The 19,423-nt window shown below is 35.6% G+C and overlaps 1 protein-coding gene across 1 annotated transcript in view; it reads right to left on the bottom strand.

Annotated features, from left to right (window-relative positions):
* SNCAIP (synuclein alpha interacting protein) overlaps positions 1-19,423 on the bottom strand; it is a 52,979-nt gene that overhangs the window by 9,252 nt on the left and 24,304 nt on the right. The window contains exons 5-9 of the mRNA XM_032212674.1: positions 16,328-16,441; positions 11,624-11,749; positions 9,229-9,398; positions 2,711-2,803; positions 284-1,331 (exon numbers count right to left, since the gene is read on the bottom strand). Of these exons, the coding sequence (XP_032068565.1) occupies positions 284-1,331; positions 2,711-2,803; positions 9,229-9,398; positions 11,624-11,749; positions 16,328-16,441 (1,551 nt within the window). The remainder of the gene's footprint in view (positions 1-283; positions 1,332-2,710; positions 2,804-9,228; positions 9,399-11,623; positions 11,750-16,327; positions 16,442-19,423) is intronic.

Genomic DNA, 19,423 nt, shown 5'->3' on the forward strand with positions numbered 1-19,423 from the left:
CTTTTACTGTCATCACTTCATCCAAGCAAATAAAAAAGTTTGCATTATGATCCATATTTTGAAAAAAGCTGAATAAGAAATCTTTGGGTTACACCCTTTCCAATTTTTCCTTGCCTCCTTCCAGATGTTACCACATCATCATTTACCTCCCCTAAGTTTCCCCAGTGATGAGCTGATATTAATTTAACCCTGCAATGCATATATCATTATTCTGGGCATTCATTTTTGGCAGAAATTATTGATGAAAGCACAAGGATTCCCTCAACCTTTTATAATAACTCACTGGTTTATTTTTTCCTTTTGTAGAAGTTGCTGAATTTCCCTTGCTATCTGTGGCTTTTCTTCCTAATGAGGTAAAGGGTGATGAGGTCTTGATTAAACTGGAAGAGTGATAATTATTATTATTGTTCTGATTGCCACTCAGTGTCTCCATTATGGATCGAAATGTTCCAAATGGACGCTTCTGCTGGTCCCCAGTGTCAGCATTAGGTATTGGCCGTGGAAGAGATTTATTCTGCTCTTTGTCCTTCTCTCCATTTAAACCAATCTCTGTTTGCTCTAACTGTACCACGGGCTCCTCAAATGTCACCCTGAGTTTTGAATTCTGAGCAGTCCTGCGTTTTGAAGAGGGAGACTTGAGGGCACTCTTGGGACTCGTGGCTATTTTGGGAGCAATCGTGGTATCAGAATTAGCGTGATTGGAGTCTCCCCCAACCTGGCTTTGAGACACGGTTCCAGTCTGATAGTGGGATTCATTATCAGGATCACTGCTTTCGGAAGTGGGAGAAGGGCTGTGACCATCCACTGATTTTGAGGTTTTAATTCCAAAAGGAAACCGGCGTCCGGATGCCAAAGCATGTTTCTTAATCATGAGATGCAAATTCTCAGTGCTTTCAGTATTTTCCACTATAGGCCGTGGCCTGGGCTTATCAATTCTTTTCACAGGTGTGTTCTTTTGGTCTTCAGAATTATTTGAATCTGTGTCAGATTCACTGAGGGACCTCTGCATTAGATGCTTCAGTCTTGCTAATTTCAGTTCCTTTTTCTCCAACGGCACCTTCTTTGTATTCTTGGAAGCCTGAACATCCTGAAATTCTAAGGACAATTTTTCCTGCATGCAGACATTCTCAGAGATTTCTTTCCCCAGCAACTGGCGCAGGATTTTGTCAGATTCCTCCTCTTTCAACTTCGGCCGAGTAGGGTGGTGAGTTCCTGCACTTCCATGAATCTGAATCCCATCATGAGTGTTCAGTTTACTTTTTGGTGGAGTCACATCATCTGTATCAGATTGTTTCCACTGAGGTTTGCCAGAAATGGGTGATGATGGTGAACTTCAGTGGACAAAGAAAAAAAAATAGTACAGAAGGTCAGAATCAAAATTATACAGACACAACATGGATGTTTCCATTACATTTTCCTCCCCTTTCCTATGCATCCCTATTGCCTTCTATTTTTGACCTCATCCACTTAGAATATATTATGGACTTGCACATTTATGCTACATTTAAGAATGTAAGTCTATTTGCAAGCTAGGATCTATTATTTCCAGTTTTTGCTAATCTCCTACAGAATAATTTTCTAATAAACATTTATATTAGATGTTCATAGCTTGTGAATTAAAATCTAATATTATACTTGATTATAATCAGCATAGTTTTGACTTCATGGGAATAGTAATAATATTATTAATATCAACCACAATACTAACATCATCACCAGCAAAGACAGCAATGACTATGCCTCAGAATTTACAATTCAGTTGATAGCCCTTATGTTAACACTGGAAAAGACATTGGGAAGGGGGAAAGGAGCAGGATATCTATAAATATTCTTCTCACCGTTATATTCAAATTTAATATGAGTAGAGCAGCATAACTGATTTCCACTCCATTTTTACATATTTACAGAATGCTTCTGAACATTTTGAGGAAGTTTAGATGAAGACGTTAAAAAAGTGATCTGAAGCAGCCTTCTCCATTTTGGCATGGGCAGATCAAGTATCAGGTCAGAATTCTTAGCAATGACCAGAATTCAGCTAGAATGTTAAAATTTACACTTTAGATGGTAACTACATTGGTATGCTGGAATCTGCAGTTGAAGTGTGTGTGTGTGTGTGTGTGTGGGAGTTAGGAAGCTGGCTAACCTGCAATCCATGAGGGGTAAGAAGTGATGGTGAGCAGAACTTCCTAACCCTGAAGTGCTTATCTGGTTGTTCTATAGTGATTGCAGTTAGTCTGGTGAGGCTTTTGTAAATAGATGAATAGAAATAGACATACTGCTGTGGTTAATTAGTGTTCTGATTCGTTGCACCTGACATTAATCTCACCAGACTAACTGCATTCACTACAGAACCAAATAATGTGGATTTAGATACAGTTTAGTAGCTTGGATCTTCTCAAAACTTTATGTATGCTACAGATACATGATACTGGAGAAATTACTATTGAGATTACAATTAATGTTGAGAAAGTCTTTTTCTCAAGTTTTCCTTTTCTATTATGAATTTCTGTAGAAGCAAAATAATCATAGTTTTGCATTTGACATATCAGAAACTCTTTCTTTTTCCTTCAATATGAATTTCTATTGTATATTTCTGTTATAGTTTTTAAGAACTCAGATTAAAATTTTAGTTGAGGCATAATTTAGTTGTATAGTAATTATGAGAAATATCTATTCAGAAACTGAATCCTACTTTTATAAACCTAGTTACCTTGAAGATGTTGACTGTGATTTTCCATCTGCCCTCTGAGTTGCTAGAAGCTCCTGGAGTTGGTTCTGTAAACCCACACGCTCTACTGTCTGCCTGGAAGAAATATTACATTGTTACACTCTTTTTGTTCCTAAAAAAGCTGTCCATCAAGGTACTAAAGAAGGCACAATTGTTTTAGTAAACACCCCTTTAAAAAGGGCCCTGCTCATTTATAATTTAAGAGCTGCACTCAGAGAACATACATATACAAATGCCAACATACACAAAGGAGATCTCTGTTTTACAAATTGCTTCTAATCCTTGTGACAGCACTTTGATCATTTTATTGAACCCTCTGAAAGTTGCCTGCATTATATATATATCTATTATTTATTACTAGCAGTGATGTTGGTGTAAACCAGGGGTTTATACCTACCGCCTACTATTGTATCTCTGTTAGTAGTAAAATTTTCTAATTGCCCATCGGTTCCACAGTAATGGTGATTTTATGAAAACCTAATGAAAATGTTTTTAAATAATGCTATGATTTTTTAAAAAAGTCAATTAAATTTTAAAAAAGGAAAGTGCTTCAGTATCAGACAAATTGAATTGAATTTGAATTGAATTTATTATATTTCTATGCCGCCCTTTTCCCCAAAGGGGACTCATAAAACCCCTACTGCCCACCATGAAAGCTGGAACGTCCACTAGTGGGCGGTAGGAACCAGGTTGACTACCACTGGTGTAAACTGTGAGATTAGAATTTTAAGGAAAAGATTGCCAGGGCTTTGGAATTCATAACTAGGAATTTACTGGTGTCTGACTAAACTGGAGTCACTGAAATTTGGCAATACTTTTCTTTAACACTTTTATCAATGACATGAGGAAAAAGTTAAATTTAAAAGTTATTCCCCCCCCCAATTTTATTTAGGCAGTATTTTTTTACTTGATAGATGGACAGGTAATCCTCAACTTACAACCACAGTTGACCCCAACATTTCTGTTGCTAAGTGAGATAGTTGTTAAGTGAGTTTTGTCCCATTTTGCAACCTTTCTTGCTGCAGTTGTTAAGCAAATTACTGCAGTTGTTCATCTAGTAACATGATTGTTAAACAAATCTGGACTCCCCACTGACTTTGCTACAAGGTCATAAAAAGTAATCAGATGCCCCTGGACACTGCAACTGTCACAAATATGAATCAGTTGCCAAGCATATGAATTTTGATCATGTGACCATGGGGATACTGCAACAGTCATAGGTGTGAAAAACAGTCATAACTCACTTTTTTCACTGCTGTTGTAACTTTGAATGGTCACTAAATGACTAAATGTAACTTGAGGACTACCTGTACACAGAATGGTGTAAATAATTCTTTACTTGCTTTTTAAAACTACAGACCATCTAAAATAGTTTATAGTGTAATGTAAAGTAATTTGGAAGGGTCATAGCTAACTCACCCCAGCCGATCAGACCTGGCCATTTTGCGGAGGAACAACTTACCACAGGATAACTCAAGAGAGGGTCAAGTGAATAGCAGCAAGCCTTGTCTTGCTTTGGTTTTGAACCATATCAAGTTAGAAGTCCTCAAAACTGGGGTGAACTGCAATTCTACTTGTGCCTCTCTTGAATTACTCGCATTGAAATATCCCACGGTGAGTGGTCCTGTGGTGAGTTGGCCAGGGAAGTTAACTGGGATCCATTGGCTGGGGTGAGTAGGCTGCTGTGAATTGTCCCATTCTTATTTGGAATGTAAAAACTTCAGAAACTTTTGAAAGACTTGCATTTTTTAAAAAAATTGTGAAATGTATTCCTCCATTTCCCTCATGGTAGACAGTCATTTAGTAGAAAGCAAGTACACTTATTCAGCATTCATTTGGAATGATGTGACTCAACAAACACAAAATGAGGATGAACTTATATGCTTATAAGTCAAAACTAAAGAAACGAAAACAGTGTACTTTATACTAAATAAGTTTATAGAGTTGCCAGCAACACGGAAGCGATATCTAGATTTTTCTGCTTCATACATTATTACCACTTCCATATTTAACATTAAGTGGTCAAGTATCATGTGCTAGATTATATATTTTATTTTAAAATATGACCCTTATTTTACCTTTCATTAACAATATTTAAAAGAGATATTCAGAGATATCAGAAGAATAATTAGGAACACATAATTTTAATTTTGAAGGCAAGGATAATAATGATTCACATTTAGTGAAGATTGGATCTCATCTGAGAAAGCCAAACAGGTACCCAATTCTAATTAACTATATAACTATCTTGCAAGGTAGCATGACATTTAAATAAAATCCATTCACTGCTCATTTGCTTGGTGAAATGTCTATGGCAATGTGCCCAAACCTTTCCAGTCAGCCATAACAAAGGCCTGAGGATAAAGTTTGTATCAGAAACCAGCGCTGATTGATTAGACCATGTCATGTGACATCAAGACAGAATCTGCATTCTCCTCCCATATTTTTACAAATCTGAAAAAAACTCTGTTACTTTCATACTCAGATAGCAGATCAGTATCTTGGTATGTCTTGGACATTACTAAAAAAACAGGCACAAAATCAAGAAGAAACATCAATCTATTGGTTCTTTCCAATAAGATTTATGTTTAATAAAACAGCAAGCTTTCTATATAAATCCTTTAAAAAAAATCATTTTTCCAGTAAATGACAACTGTTTCAAGCATTAGAACTGATGCTATAATCCTTGAAAGTCTTTCTTTTGCTGTTAGCTATACAATACTTGGAGAAGTGATCTCTTTTTCTGTATTTAAACAAAGATTTTACTGCCAGGGATTTAATTTTATTTTCCCCTTTTCCTACTGTTAAAAAGGACTAATTTTAAAAAATAATTGAATTACATAACATTATTTGTGTGCGTGTCTGTGTGTATGCCTATGAATTAGTCTTTTCTTTCTTTTTAAAGTAAACTATATATGGATTTTTCTCATAAATATGATTTTAGGTTTTAGACATTTCTTGAAAATCCATTCTAATGGGATATTTTAGGTAAATACTTTTAGAAAGATTTAGATTTAGTTATGTAAAAATTAAGTAAAATTAAAACACTAGCATTTTATTTATTTTATTGACATTGTTACTTATTTAGGTATAGTTATTGTCTTATGGGTCGTGGTGGCTCAGTGGCTAAGATTCTGAGCTTGTCAATCAGAAGGTTGGCAGTTCAGCGATTTGAATCCCTAGCACTGCATAATGGAGTGAACTCCCATTTCTTCTTCCAGCTTCAGCATTTAGTCATGCCGGCCACATGACCACGGAGACGTCTTTGGACAACACTGACTCCTCAGCTTAGAAACGGACATGAGCACCACCCCCTAGAGCTGGAAATGAGTAGCACACCTTTACCTTTTATTGTCTTATGATGCCATATTTCCAGAAGTTTAGAAAGGGATAATAGCAATAACACAACAATAATAAACACTACAAAATGGAACTTTGACTAACTCACTTATGCCATAGCTATATAAACAAATAAAATAGGCTTTAAATGGCTAGTTATGGTAAGCACACCCTTCAGCAACTCATTTAAAACTCTCACCCCTGTCTCCCCTTTCTGTTCTTTCAAATTCTTTTTCAGAATGTTATAAACTCCATCCAACATATCTTATTCAATCTTTCCCTTTCTTTTGACCCATCTACTCTACATTTTTAACAACTTGTTACAAGAGCAAAAATTTGGGTACTTCATGCCTGGCATAAAACTATAGTGTATTTTTCAGGTTTTCTCATTATCACCTCTTTTACTCTTCAATCAAAATCCTGCCTAACATCCTCCCAGGCACACTTAACAAACCCATCCCTTTGTAGTTATTACAGTCACTTTTGCTACAGGGGAACAATAAAAGCATTCTTCCAGTCATCAGACACAGATGCAGCCTTTGCACACATGTTAAGCAAGTTGCAAACCACATACATATTTCAACATTTCTACAGTTACACTATCTCTACCTGCAGCTTTACATCTGTCAACATTCTCACATTATGACTTCTCATTAACCTTTCTTGACATTTATAACAGTTTTTTTTTAATTATACTCTTCACCACATAACTCACATTCCCATACAAATCTCCAAAGCACTCCTTCCTCAGGCTGGTATCATCCCAAATAATTTCACCATTCATTTTAATTCCATTCACTTAGCTCAAGTCTTTTGTTTAGTTCTTTTCATCCACTTCCAAAAATTGCTTTGCATTTGAGGAAATGTGTGTCAGATTTTGGAGTTTCCATTCTCTTATTTCTCCATGTTAAGTGAGTAACAAGCAGCAGAAATGTTTGCAATTGTTACAGTAAGAAAAGAAAAGCTTTTTTATAGACTGTAAAACTATTTGGAAGAGATAAAGGTAGGTGACATGAAACCTCATTTCTAAAATTTAAACGAATTTGCAATCTGCTTAGAGACCTCCGGTTCCTGGTTAGACCAAAAATATTAAATTACTGTCAAGAAATTGAGTTTATTTGTTAATGTTTAATTTAATTCATTTACTTTCCCCCCTCCCTCCTCCACTAGATTTTTTGCCATTTTTTGCAAGATAAATTGATTAATGTTCAATGATATCCTGTGAGGGGCTACAATCTGACATAATTTATACTATTATAAGTGTTAATTGGCGATCTGATCTTTTTGATGAAAAAGATGCAAATATAGTATTGATTTGTAAGGAAAAAATGACATATAATTTATGAGGAGGTATACCAGGTCAGAATCCTACTTTTACTACAAGGAGTGGGATTTTGGTATACTTGGGAACAAGGAATAGTAATGAGCTTGAAGGCAGTTGGATCTTTGGCTTGATGTAACAGGACTCATATTTTCTTTAGGTAATCGCTCTACTGGAATACACAGAGACATATACGAAGTATCTTAAATTTATTGTGCTTCCTATAAATGGTTTGGAAATTGACAGCTTTCATCCATCACACATTTGGCTAGTGGGCTGCTACATTCTACACTATAGTACCTTTTCTCTCTCTCCTATAAAACCTTGCCTAATGTTTACCTTTGAAATAGAAAATTTCCAGAACAGCTATATTTTTCCTTCCCTCCGTTTAAAGCCACATGATACTGCCAGAGTGTGCATAAAAATGCAGCCACCTCCTCATTACTGCTTTCACTTTCAGAATGATTTGCTTAAAATGTGGAACAAAACTGACAGCACAAGTCCAGCTGTGGTATATTTAAGTGGATAATTTCCTGGCTCAAAGGACATAGATTATTAACTCGCTTCACAGTTGTAGAGCTTTTGAAAGGACAAATTTAAAGCTAGAAAGCATCCACATGATTTCAACCATATGTAGGCTGAATCTGTGGTACTTACAAATGGAAATGCTCATAGAGCATAGCAAAGGATCTGGAAATGGCAAAACATATTTTAAATGGTTTACCACTAGCCTAGTTTGTAGAACTAGAAACACAGAATATTTTCCCTTTCTTTCTCTTGCCTACCTATTTCCTTTTTGTGCTATTTGTACACTTACTATCTGTCAGCACTGGTTTGTAACACAAAGTTCCAAGATTATCTCTTTTTCAGGTTTCTGAATAATTTACAATTATTATTTCTGACTATTGTGGTACATAATCATGGCGCCATTGCACTGTGTCTTCATTTTGGCATCATTGTAATTTTTTTAGCATGCAGCTGACTTCAACTTGATTAAACAAAATCATATCTAACTAACTGGGCAGCATAGAAATTAAACAAACAAACAATCTAAAGAACTAGATTGACTGCTTCTCTGGAATCAACAGTGCTTTCTTCTTTTCCCGCAAGAAACTTTGTTGTCTATCAGTCCCAACCCTGAGTGTTAGTTGTGGCAGTCTCTTTAGTATGCTTAACAATCTTAGAGAACTACTTGTCAATAAAGCAGTAGAGCTATGTTTAGAAAGGCATTCTCCTTGTTTAATCAAGCAACTAGGATGAATCTGCTTTCCAATTCTTATCACTGAGCTAGTGCTGAATAGGAAAGTTTTGAATAAATTGCAGATTCTTAGGGAAAAATTATGAATAATTTAATAAGCATGTAAATGCTTTACATCCACATTTCTATAGAGAGAGAGTGCAGTGGCATCATGAAAGAAATTGAGATTTGATGGTGGATAAAATTAGTTATGAAAAAAATAGAATTGAAAGTAAGAATTCTATGTTACAAGTGACATTTTATGTGTCTTTAGTCTCACATAGTCTAGGAAATTCAGGTTTATTTCAACATGTCTTGCTCAGATAGCATTCCTGGAGAACCTTTTCACAGTTTACTCTTATGCAAGGAACATGTTTTCAGTATGTCCATCAGATGTCCCAAGGGGACATAAACATAAATAATAAGATATGCAATTAGCTAAGGACTCACTACCTGTTGACTGGTAGTACATCTTCAACTCAAAAGTATTACATAATCTACCACAAAGATATGCATGAACCATAAAGTAGCGTAAATTATATACAACATTAATAAAGCCCTGTTTTGAGAACAATTGGAATACCGCAATTAATTAATACTTACTCTTTTAGCTGTTTTGTTAACTTCACAACCTGGGATGCCAGTGACATACATGTCTCCACCACTACCAAGTAACGTGAACACATGGTGTATCCCTGCCGTTCAGCACTCTGGGAAGGTTTTTCTCCAACATGGTTTTGCATAGTTACATTTGCTCCATATTCCACCAGAGTCTAAAAAGATATAAATATTAAGAGCAGCTATTATGTTGAGTGGCACTGAGTTCAGTATGTATTAGAGAACTCTATGGCAGCCTTCCCAGTTTTATTCCCACCAGATATAATAGGTATACAACTTCAGGAATTAGCTAACAAAACCAACAGACATTCTGTCTGGGAATCATGGGAGTTGTAATTCCCCACAGAAGTTAATGAAACCAGCTTGGGGATGTCTAGCTTATCCAAACTATTACTGTAAGAAGAGATATGGGAGAGTGACACTTCTCACACTGCTAGTAAAAAGGAAAACAAAATAAGCACACATTTCACCATTTCAAAAACAAAGCACTGAGGGAAACGAGGCCAGCTCCCTTCAAACAGGGGGCCAAGTGGATTATTACGTAGAAAAAGAACAAAAATAAAGCACAAAGGCATTCAAACTGCTTTTTAAAAAAATGAGTAAAGTTAGTTTCTGAATATAGCTAATTGATGTTGCTGAAATTTTTTGGGTTATGGTCTTCTTTCTTCAATAAATATTAACTTTTTCTAAGTTCTTAGATTTTCGTGTGAGGTTCTAAACGGTTTCAGTCCAGCTTGATTGGATGAAGCCAATCAAGATTCAGGGGAAAGGAGCATAAAAGGAACTAGTATAAGCAGCATATTTTAGTTATTTGGTGAAAAAAGGATGAGATATAGCATTTGTGCTGAGAAAGTTACCATAATTTTTAGATGATCTTTAGAAGCTGAATGAACTAGGAGAATTAATGATTTGTTCCTTCAAGGTCTTTCATGTGTTCTTAACTTTAAAAAGCTTCAAAGAATGTGATGTAATACTTTGTAATACTTCAGAGAACGTCATGTCAATGATGGCCTTAAGCTTTTAATGTTAAATAGCTCACCAGGGATACAAAAGTTCCAATTTCATTTTCCGGTTGTTGTAATTTATTTAATAAATACAACCGACTGAGTTACTATATTGTAATTATTTTGTTAGCTGAAATACTATTGAACAATATACTATGTAGAGCACTAGCCAACCTGACAGTATTTGTTACTAGTGCAATAACTAATCCATAGAGTTAAAGGTGAATTCTTTGATCGAACTATTATTAATAAATAACCGCTACTATAAAATAAAAAGTTGACTGCCCTTTTCCTTATTGGGAGTTTCAGAAGCTCCAGAATCATAGTAATGTTTAGCATTTACATAAACACAGCATCCATAGGAAATCAGATCATCAGACATAAGCATTCCACTTAAAAGATATTAGAGGTGAGAGAGAACTGCAGTAATTTAGTGTGTGTATATTTTTGCGACTTTCAATTTCCAAACATTAGGGGTGCTCAAATGTTTTGACAGGCTTTGGGGATTGTAAAGATATTTTGGTTACTTTAATATAATTTAGATGTGCTTGGTAAGTAACTACCTAAATATTATAACTTTTAACATTTTGTTTCATTTTCAGTATGATAGATCACCTAGTTCCGTGCACACTTTTAAATGAAAAATATCTATTCCAGAATATCATTTAAAATTATGTACAGGTCAGTGATATGAACACTGTATAATGTTTTTTTCCTGAATTAGATGACCAATATTTTTTCTTCTTTTTTTGGGGGGGAGGGGGATGTAGCTCAACATCAGACAGTTGAAATCTTGCTTCATGATATCAACAGAAACTCAAAAGTTCCAACATAACATTCCAAGTGTTCTGAGCTAGAAACAATATATCTCCATTTTGTCCATATCTTATGCAAAATCCCATTTCTCCTGCAGGCCAAACATATTGCCTCATTCTGTTCTGAGTATACTAGAACAGTGTTTCTCAATCTCAACAACTTTAAGATATGTGGACTGCAAATCCTGGAAGTTGAAGCCTACATACCTTAAAGCATGGGTGTCAAACTTGCTGTGTCATGTGATGTTTCGTGATGGATTTCCCATTCATGGGCATGGCCTGCACACGCCGCATCTGGCCCACAGGCCACCAGTTTGACACCCCTGCCTTCAAGTCAATATATCTTGCTGAGGTTGAAGAACACCATAGCATACATCCAATGTAATAGATCTAATGTTTCAAGTTAGCAATATTTCACAATGCTGTTATTTGTGCCTTTCCAAATGTTGCTGTCAATTGCTAGCATCCCTTACCATATTGGTTGGGACTCCTAGGATTTGTAACTCAGCAACATCTGGAGGCCACAAATTTGGCAAGTCTATTCCTGTTTTGATTATTTACCTGTATACACCCTAAGTATCCATGCTGAGCAGCAACATGAACTGCACTATTACCATCCTGATCAATTTCATCCAAAGAAATCCCTTGCTCTTGCATAAACTGAAGAAGCCATAGAAGTATTTTTTCCTATAGGGAAAAAGAGACATTTTATAAATTATGTAAATAACAAGATATGCACAGTAAATATTTATAATTAAAGTGGTGTGACATATACATGTATAAAATAGCACAATACGTTTAGCAGCTACTTGCACAACAGAATTTAACACCAATTGCATTTTAGTTCATAGAAAACCCATATTAGATGCTATTAAAATTCCACTGAGTATGAATACATTTTAAATACTCCTATCCTACAATTGGCAACTTTTCCATATGGGGAGTAAGCATTGTTGAACTGTGTATGAGCCAATATGCATATGGTTTTGTGATACTTCTAGGGTGATTCTTTAAAATATATGTGAAATCAAAACTGATATAGTTAAAATATCTATTTTTTTCTTTTCTTGGCATTAAATATTTGAACTAAATAGGAAAAAATTGTTGGCTATTTATCAATAAAAAATTAATGTTAAAAAAATGCAAGATATCATTGTGAACATGTGTTATTGATTAGTTGTGGTTTCCTATCTATAGCATTCAAGTTCAGGCAAGATTGTTATTAGCACCTATCCATTGATGGCACATGTTGCTTCCCCAGTTATAACAAATAACAATTGGTCTATTTGTATAGCAATCCATGTTCTATAATGATGTGTTAAACTGATTAGTCTATTTATATTTGGCTATTTGGATTATTGTAATATCTCTTCAGCATTTTGATGTTATTTTTTTTAAAATGAAAAGAGTAATTAAATGTTGGGAGTAATAGGATCAACTTTAATATGTCATGGGGCAGCATTATCAAGCTGTTTGGTGCCCTAAACTGAAATCAATCATTTTCACAGCAGAAAAGGATGGCGTTACAAGAATTTTTGAAGCTGAACTATTTCCCACTTAGAACCTCTTTATCTGCCAACACATTATGTCAGAGGCATTTTAGGCTTCTTTCTAACAGCCTTCCTATGATGTAGTGAGCAGCTGAATCTTTTAACTGACAATGAATAAGCTTGATGTTCACATAGACACTTCCTATGTCTTGATCAATTTGGAAAACTACCGTTAAAAGCAGATATTTTCTTAATGGACTAAATATTCCTGAATCCCCAGCCCCTATCATCTCAGAGTTGGATATTGCAATGTGGTGTACATGGGTTTACAGCTGCACGGTAGTTCTTGGGCCCCCTAGAGTGACCCATGTAACACTGCTGATTTGTGAGCTGTGCTGGTTGCCATTTTGCTGCTGGGTTTAATTCAAGGTGTTGATTATTACCTTTAAAGTCCTTTAAGGCATTTCCCCAAGCTACCTGAGGAACTGTCTCACCCCAATGGGATTGGCCTACTCCACCACTGCTGGCAGACGGGCCATGCTGCAGACCCCACTGGCCAAGGAATTCTGCTGGGAGGACTCCAGGAGAAAAGCCTTTTCTGCTATGGCTCCTGCTCTCCAGGATATCGTGCCCTTTGAGGTGAGGTCCACATCCATTTGCTTGGTCTTCTGTAGGGTCCTTAAAACCTGGTTCTGCCAGTTGGTCTAGGTCCCCGTTGGGGGCATACTGGAGGTGGTTACTGAACTGAGGGGAAGTTTCTACTGCACTCTGAAGGCACTTTTCTCCTGCCCTTGCTACTTTTGATAATTTTAATCTTAATATTTTTTATCTTAATATTGAATGCTTTACCTTGCTGTTTTTAACTCTGCTATAAATCACCTAGAGATGCTTCTAAGTGAGATGGATGGAATATACATTTAATAAATGAATGAATGAATGCACAAATTCTGGTGACATTTATGTTTTAAATATTTAAACCCTATCTCGTATCTAAATAGTATGCTGAAGCTCCACATTCCTAAAAAGACATGGCCAGGGACATAGCAAAAAAATAAATTTGATGTAAATCATATTTAATTAAAATTAATTTAAGTAAAGATAGTTATTATGATGATTCTATGTCTTCAAATTATAAAATGGCAAGGGGCCTTTTAGGCCAACCATGTTCTTATTGAAGGAATCCAATTTAAAATTCAAAAATTCTTCTTCCATTTCCCCCCACAATTTCCTTATGAGATGGGTTGGGTTGAGAGAGATTGTTTGCCCCAAAGTCAAACAGTGAGCCTCTGAAAGGTAGACATTCCTTCAAATATTTGTGAAAGGTAGTATATGTTTCTTTATTCATATTTCATTAAGATATATTCAGTTCTCTTAGTATCTTTAATATTTTCTACTTCTTATATTGTAACTATGTTTAGATTTAGAATTCCCCATGAGTTCTCAGCAGATTCAGCAATACAGAATTATTGTAAATAAATAAAATCATAGAAATCTATTTATGCATTGATCAAATTGATGAATTTGCTTCTAAATGCTACAATTAATTATATTTATAACCAGTTCTAGTAACCAGAATTTCTAGAAATCATCAGTGAAGCAGGCAAAATAAAGGCAGTGAACTGCAATAAACCTATACTTTTCCCCCAGATAAACTCTTTTAAAGCAATGGAAGAATGAGATTAGTAAAATTGTAATAAAATTATTTGTAAGTGCTATTGAAGCAAAACAGTTGTTGCTGACATATAATAAAATATAGAAATAGAATGATATATGGTCAAAATATATTGCAGCAAACAAAGTCCTGGAAAAAACTTGGTAGAGCTGAAAGCTGATTTGGTTTGGATTATGAGAAGAGCAATATGAGTTAATCAATATAGTTTAGAATTGTTACACCAAAAATCTGTAATCAGTCAGACAACAGATTTTTGAAAAATATTCATTGAAACAAGTACTTAAGATTGTTCAGAAACCAAATGACTAAGATGGAATGCTTCTTACAGATTTGTATGTTGAAGAAAAGGTTTATGTAATCTAAAGTTAGTTTTTCTTCAGAGCTATACTTTTATGGTAGAAAATCTAGTTTTTAGTTAGTGACTATTTGTCAGTTTTCTACAATCATATATAACCTACATACACTGAGCTTTTTGAATTAATCACTCTTAACAAATTGAAGAAGACGTTGCCAGTGAAAAAGGTGCCAAAATGAGATCATAGGTTGGAGATGGGGGGATAGATTTGAGCAACTTCAGAGCAATTCCGAGGTTTGTAGAAGTATAAAAATATTTTAAAATACTAAAGATGAACTCCACATCCACCAAACAGGTCTCACTTGTACATTAAAATAAAACACAGGATTTATTTCCACTATTTAGACCAAATATGTGTTTGTTGAGCCAGTATGTTTGGCATACAGAGTTGGAAAATAAATAAAGCTCATTTTTGTTATTAACATTTTCCCCAGTCTAAAGATCCACATTACTGGGGAAGTGCACAATCTACATCTCCTTCTGATGTCACCATCTGGCAAAGATCCACCTGGCTCCTTTACGCTTTCTGAGAAATTTTGGGTTCAAGGATATTCCTTAATTCAGACCTTGAACTAAGGCAAGACAAGAGCTCCCCCCACAACCCCCCCCCCCAAAAACATCCTGTACAAGCTTTGCAGGGCAACATTGACATCAAGGGGTCTATTCTTTAGTGTTACCCCCACTCTTTTTAAAAACCTTTCCTATCATAGGAAGTATTTACTCAAAAAACAGATATCATGTGTGCCAAGTGCTAGAGGAAATAATTGTGTATTGAATCCATTCAAAAACACTAGTTCCTTGTAAAAATATTTCCCTTGACCTGCAGCCAATTCTGATGTTTATATGGGTTATCTTTTGATTGAATAACTTTTGAGTATGTTAAAAAGTATCTTGCAATTCTTATAGGTTAGAATTGTTTTACATTTATTTCTGCAGTTAACAACAATTAAAAAGACATTGCATTTAGGCTTCACTTCAGGGTTGAAAGTAAATTTCAGTTCTCAAGATATTTGCCTTATTCAGCTCTTGGCTTGATTTATCTGAGGATTCTAAGACATGACTCAGCTTGATTAGAAATTTCATTGCAAGCAAGAGCAAAGCTTTAAACAGAGCAGCTGACTTGCCTACAAGCAGCTCAAAGAGGTTAGAGTCGGTCTTCTATAGGCCTTGTGCTTGTCTCTTCTTTTAATGACTGTGGAACACAACTGATGGGTGTTTACACAACGGTTCTCTTGAACTTGGAAACCACTGGCTCCAGTTGTGCCAGTATCAACCTTCACACTTACCATAAAATGCAATTAAACAATGCACAGTCAGTCCCTGATGTACGGCTACAATTGAGCCCAGAATATACATTGCTAAGTGAGAAATTTGTTCAGCGAGTTTTGTCCCTTTTTATGACTTTTCTTGCTACATTTGTTACGCAGTTGTTAAATTAGTAGCACGGTTGTTGAGTGAATCTAGATTTCCCCATTGATTTTGCTTGTCAGAAGGTAGCAAAAGATGATCATATGACCCTGGGACATTTCAGCCGTCATAAATATGAGTCAGTTGTAAAGCATCTGAATGTAAATCACATGACCAGGGCGATGCTGCAACCATCATAAGAAAAAAAAAAATCCCATTTTTGGTACAGATATTACTCTAAAGTTCCCATTTTTATGGATAAGCAGAATACATAATGCAGTGAGGACAGTCTGAATCAATTATTTTATATACATATGTATATGATATCTGTCTTTCTGTACCTGCCCATAGCATCCGGCATAATGGATAAGGCTTGGGTGATCCTTGGAGCAACTCAGTTCTGCAATAGCTTCTGTTTCACTCACCATCCATCGCACACACTCCAGCTGACCATTCTAAGAAAAAGAAAGAAAAGAAAGACTTTTTTTCATCCCAGTTCCGCTTATTTGTAAGCATACCATCATCACAACCACAAACACACACAAATAAATATCTGTCCTGATCGTTCATACGCCAGGCTGCTTTCTTATGTGCTTATTATCATAATGGCACTGACTGCAGACTTATTTACAATTTATGAGTCATTTCTGCTGTGCAAACATCATTTGCTTCTAAGTGGCCTAAGAATTAAAATAGTCTTGAATGCATCAGTGTTTCCTTGATGGCATGTTTGCAGGAATTCTTCTGTAAATATATATTTATTTCACGCAAACCCTTAGCAATCACTGCTGCTTTCCAGATGTTTAGGACTACAGTTCCCACATTCCCAGACAGGATGGCTGCTACAGTTCTAACATTCTGGAAGCACCATCTTCTCCCAATTCATGATGTTAATATTAAAAATAATGTAAACATAAATTGACATTGTTTAATAAAATGCGATTTTGAGGGAGAAGAAGATAATAGATCATAGGATATTAATTGTTAATTCAAAGGGAACAATAGTTTTATCTGGTAAGGATTTCAGACCCAAAATATCTGCTCTTTTTTTACTTGACTTTTTTCCAATTTTTCTGATTTTGATTATAGGGTCTGTGGTTAGAAAAATCAAAGGGTTAGACAACTGTGTTTTTAATCTTGATATTCTAGTAATAATACCCACAACCAGGGTTAGATAATTCTCATTATATATTTATAGCATTTTCCCCATATACTTTTAATAACAGTCCAATGTTAGGTGACACTACTATATGATGCAAGGATATCCTGCAAGGATATCCTGCAGCAGGTTTATGAAAATAGGTTACTTTCTGAATAAAATGTAAAGCTTTTTTCAGTGTGATTGTATAAATAAGGATAAATAAGATGAAATAAGTACTTCTTATACATCTTTATTTCAATGTGCAACATTTAAAACTAAGACATCTTAGATATTAAAGCTTTCTTGCATTATCTCATGAAAATAAACATACTCTTTCAAAACCTAGCTGGCATATAAGAACAAAAAAGAGCTATATTCCTTTGTATGCTTATCTTGCAGCAAGTCTCACTGTAGTCCAAAGGATTTATTTCTTAGTAGACATGCATACTAATGCATTGAAAAATAACACATTTCTTTATAGCTGACAGCTATAAAATACAAGAAAAAATTACATTTTATAGTATTGCTGAGTACTTGTAAAATATAACAGCATACACAGAAGGACTATGTTAGAATGCAACTTCTGCAGCTGAAGAAGACTATGTCTGTTTTGTAAAGTATTGTAATGAAGACAGACAATAAAGCAATTAAACATGATATAATATATTTAAAGAACATTAAGATCCAATAAAAACATTAAAAATGCCCTTCCCCTCCCAAGAGCTATATGTATTGCAAAATGTAATTTTGGAGATTGATTACTTGATAAGGGCTGAATCATAATGCAGCTGAGCTGCACAAACTAGAGGTATATGCTTATATCTCCCCACCACTGTCAAGTCTTATGCAAATATAAGGTCAAGAAATCATAAAGCCCATCTACTGGCAATTTAAGGAAAATATTAAATTGAAATCTTTTGGGTGGATCTCCCAATTGTACTCAGTAACATAGTTTATTCATCATTTTCATAGTCATTAAATGCAATTGTTTTAGAAGTGATTCAAAGACAGGATACCCATATCTTTCTAGATATTCTATTTAGTCATTTTGAGGCAGGAGCTTGTTTATTAGCCTTACTAATACATTATTTTAAGAATCCTATAATGCACAATTACAGTACTTGAAAATAATACTCTATTAAGTATACAGACCCCTCTCCAAATTAAGTGTGTATTAAACACTAGTATTTCTGCTTAGGTTTATCCATGAGTTCAATAAAACTAGTAAGCTCTCATGGTTTGTAAGCTAAGGCTGCATTCTTATGCAAGTTTATGTAGGAGTAAAATTCTTTGAACATAATATGAATTATTTATTTGAATAATCATACATTGTGGTTTTCAAATTAATTTTATATTTTCTGCTCGGTCCAGTGAGCACTGATGCTAAAGAGCAGCCAGAGAAGAGAAACACTCTATGGTAATAAAGACCACAGAGCAGTAAGTTGAAGGTTGCTTCTTCCTCATTGTGCACAAGTCATTTTCTTAACTGCTGGCCATTTGACAGTATATGTGCCTTTATAGTACAGTTCATATTGTTCTTGTTTTTAGTAAAAAGATAATGGCAAAGGTTTCTCCTGTCAGCTTGTGTCTGACTCTAGGGGGATGGTACTCATCTCTGTTTCTTAGGCGAGGAAGCCAGCATTGTCCGAAGATGTTTTTGTAGTCATGCGGCTGTCATGATTATACAGAAGGGTGGACTTCAAAAATTTTAGCAAGGGGTTCTCTGCTTGATTGCTGGGTGGGCATGGCCATGGTGGGCACGGCCTAGCTGACATCCTGCCCCATGGCGTGGGGAGGGGTTTGCACCCTGGGCTCCAGAGGCTTTCTTTGAGTCTCCAGGAGGACAAAAACAGCCTCCCCAAGCTCTAGAGACCCTCTGGAGGTCATAAACAGGCCTGTTTCCGGCCTTCAGAAGTTCCGGTAGGCCCATTTTCCACCCTCCCCAAGCCTATGCGCATGCCCTGCATTTACCTGCATCCAAAACAGGCTGTGTGGGGTCTCCTGGAAGAGGCGGGATGGGCCAGCCAGGAATGGATTTGGGGTTTTCCAAACTGCACAGAATCTTAGAGGTTTTCCCTGCAAACCCAGCAGCCCACCCCTGATTATACACCATTTGCAGCACCTTCCTGTAATGCTCACGTGCTTCCTTCCCACATATTTCCACTTTGAGGCAATAGGCAAAATGGTGCCTAGTGGTACAGTTTTGTTTCTTGCATGTTATTGAAGAATGAAAGAGACTAGACTGACTTTCCATTAATTTATGGGTGCCTTTCCAGGTACTGATCATCATCTAGAA

This window comes from Thamnophis elegans, chromosome 3 (genome assembly GCF_009769535.1).
Source record: "Thamnophis elegans isolate rThaEle1 chromosome 3, rThaEle1.pri, whole genome shotgun sequence".
Lineage (NCBI taxonomy): Eukaryota > Metazoa > Chordata > Lepidosauria > Squamata > Colubridae > Thamnophis > Thamnophis elegans.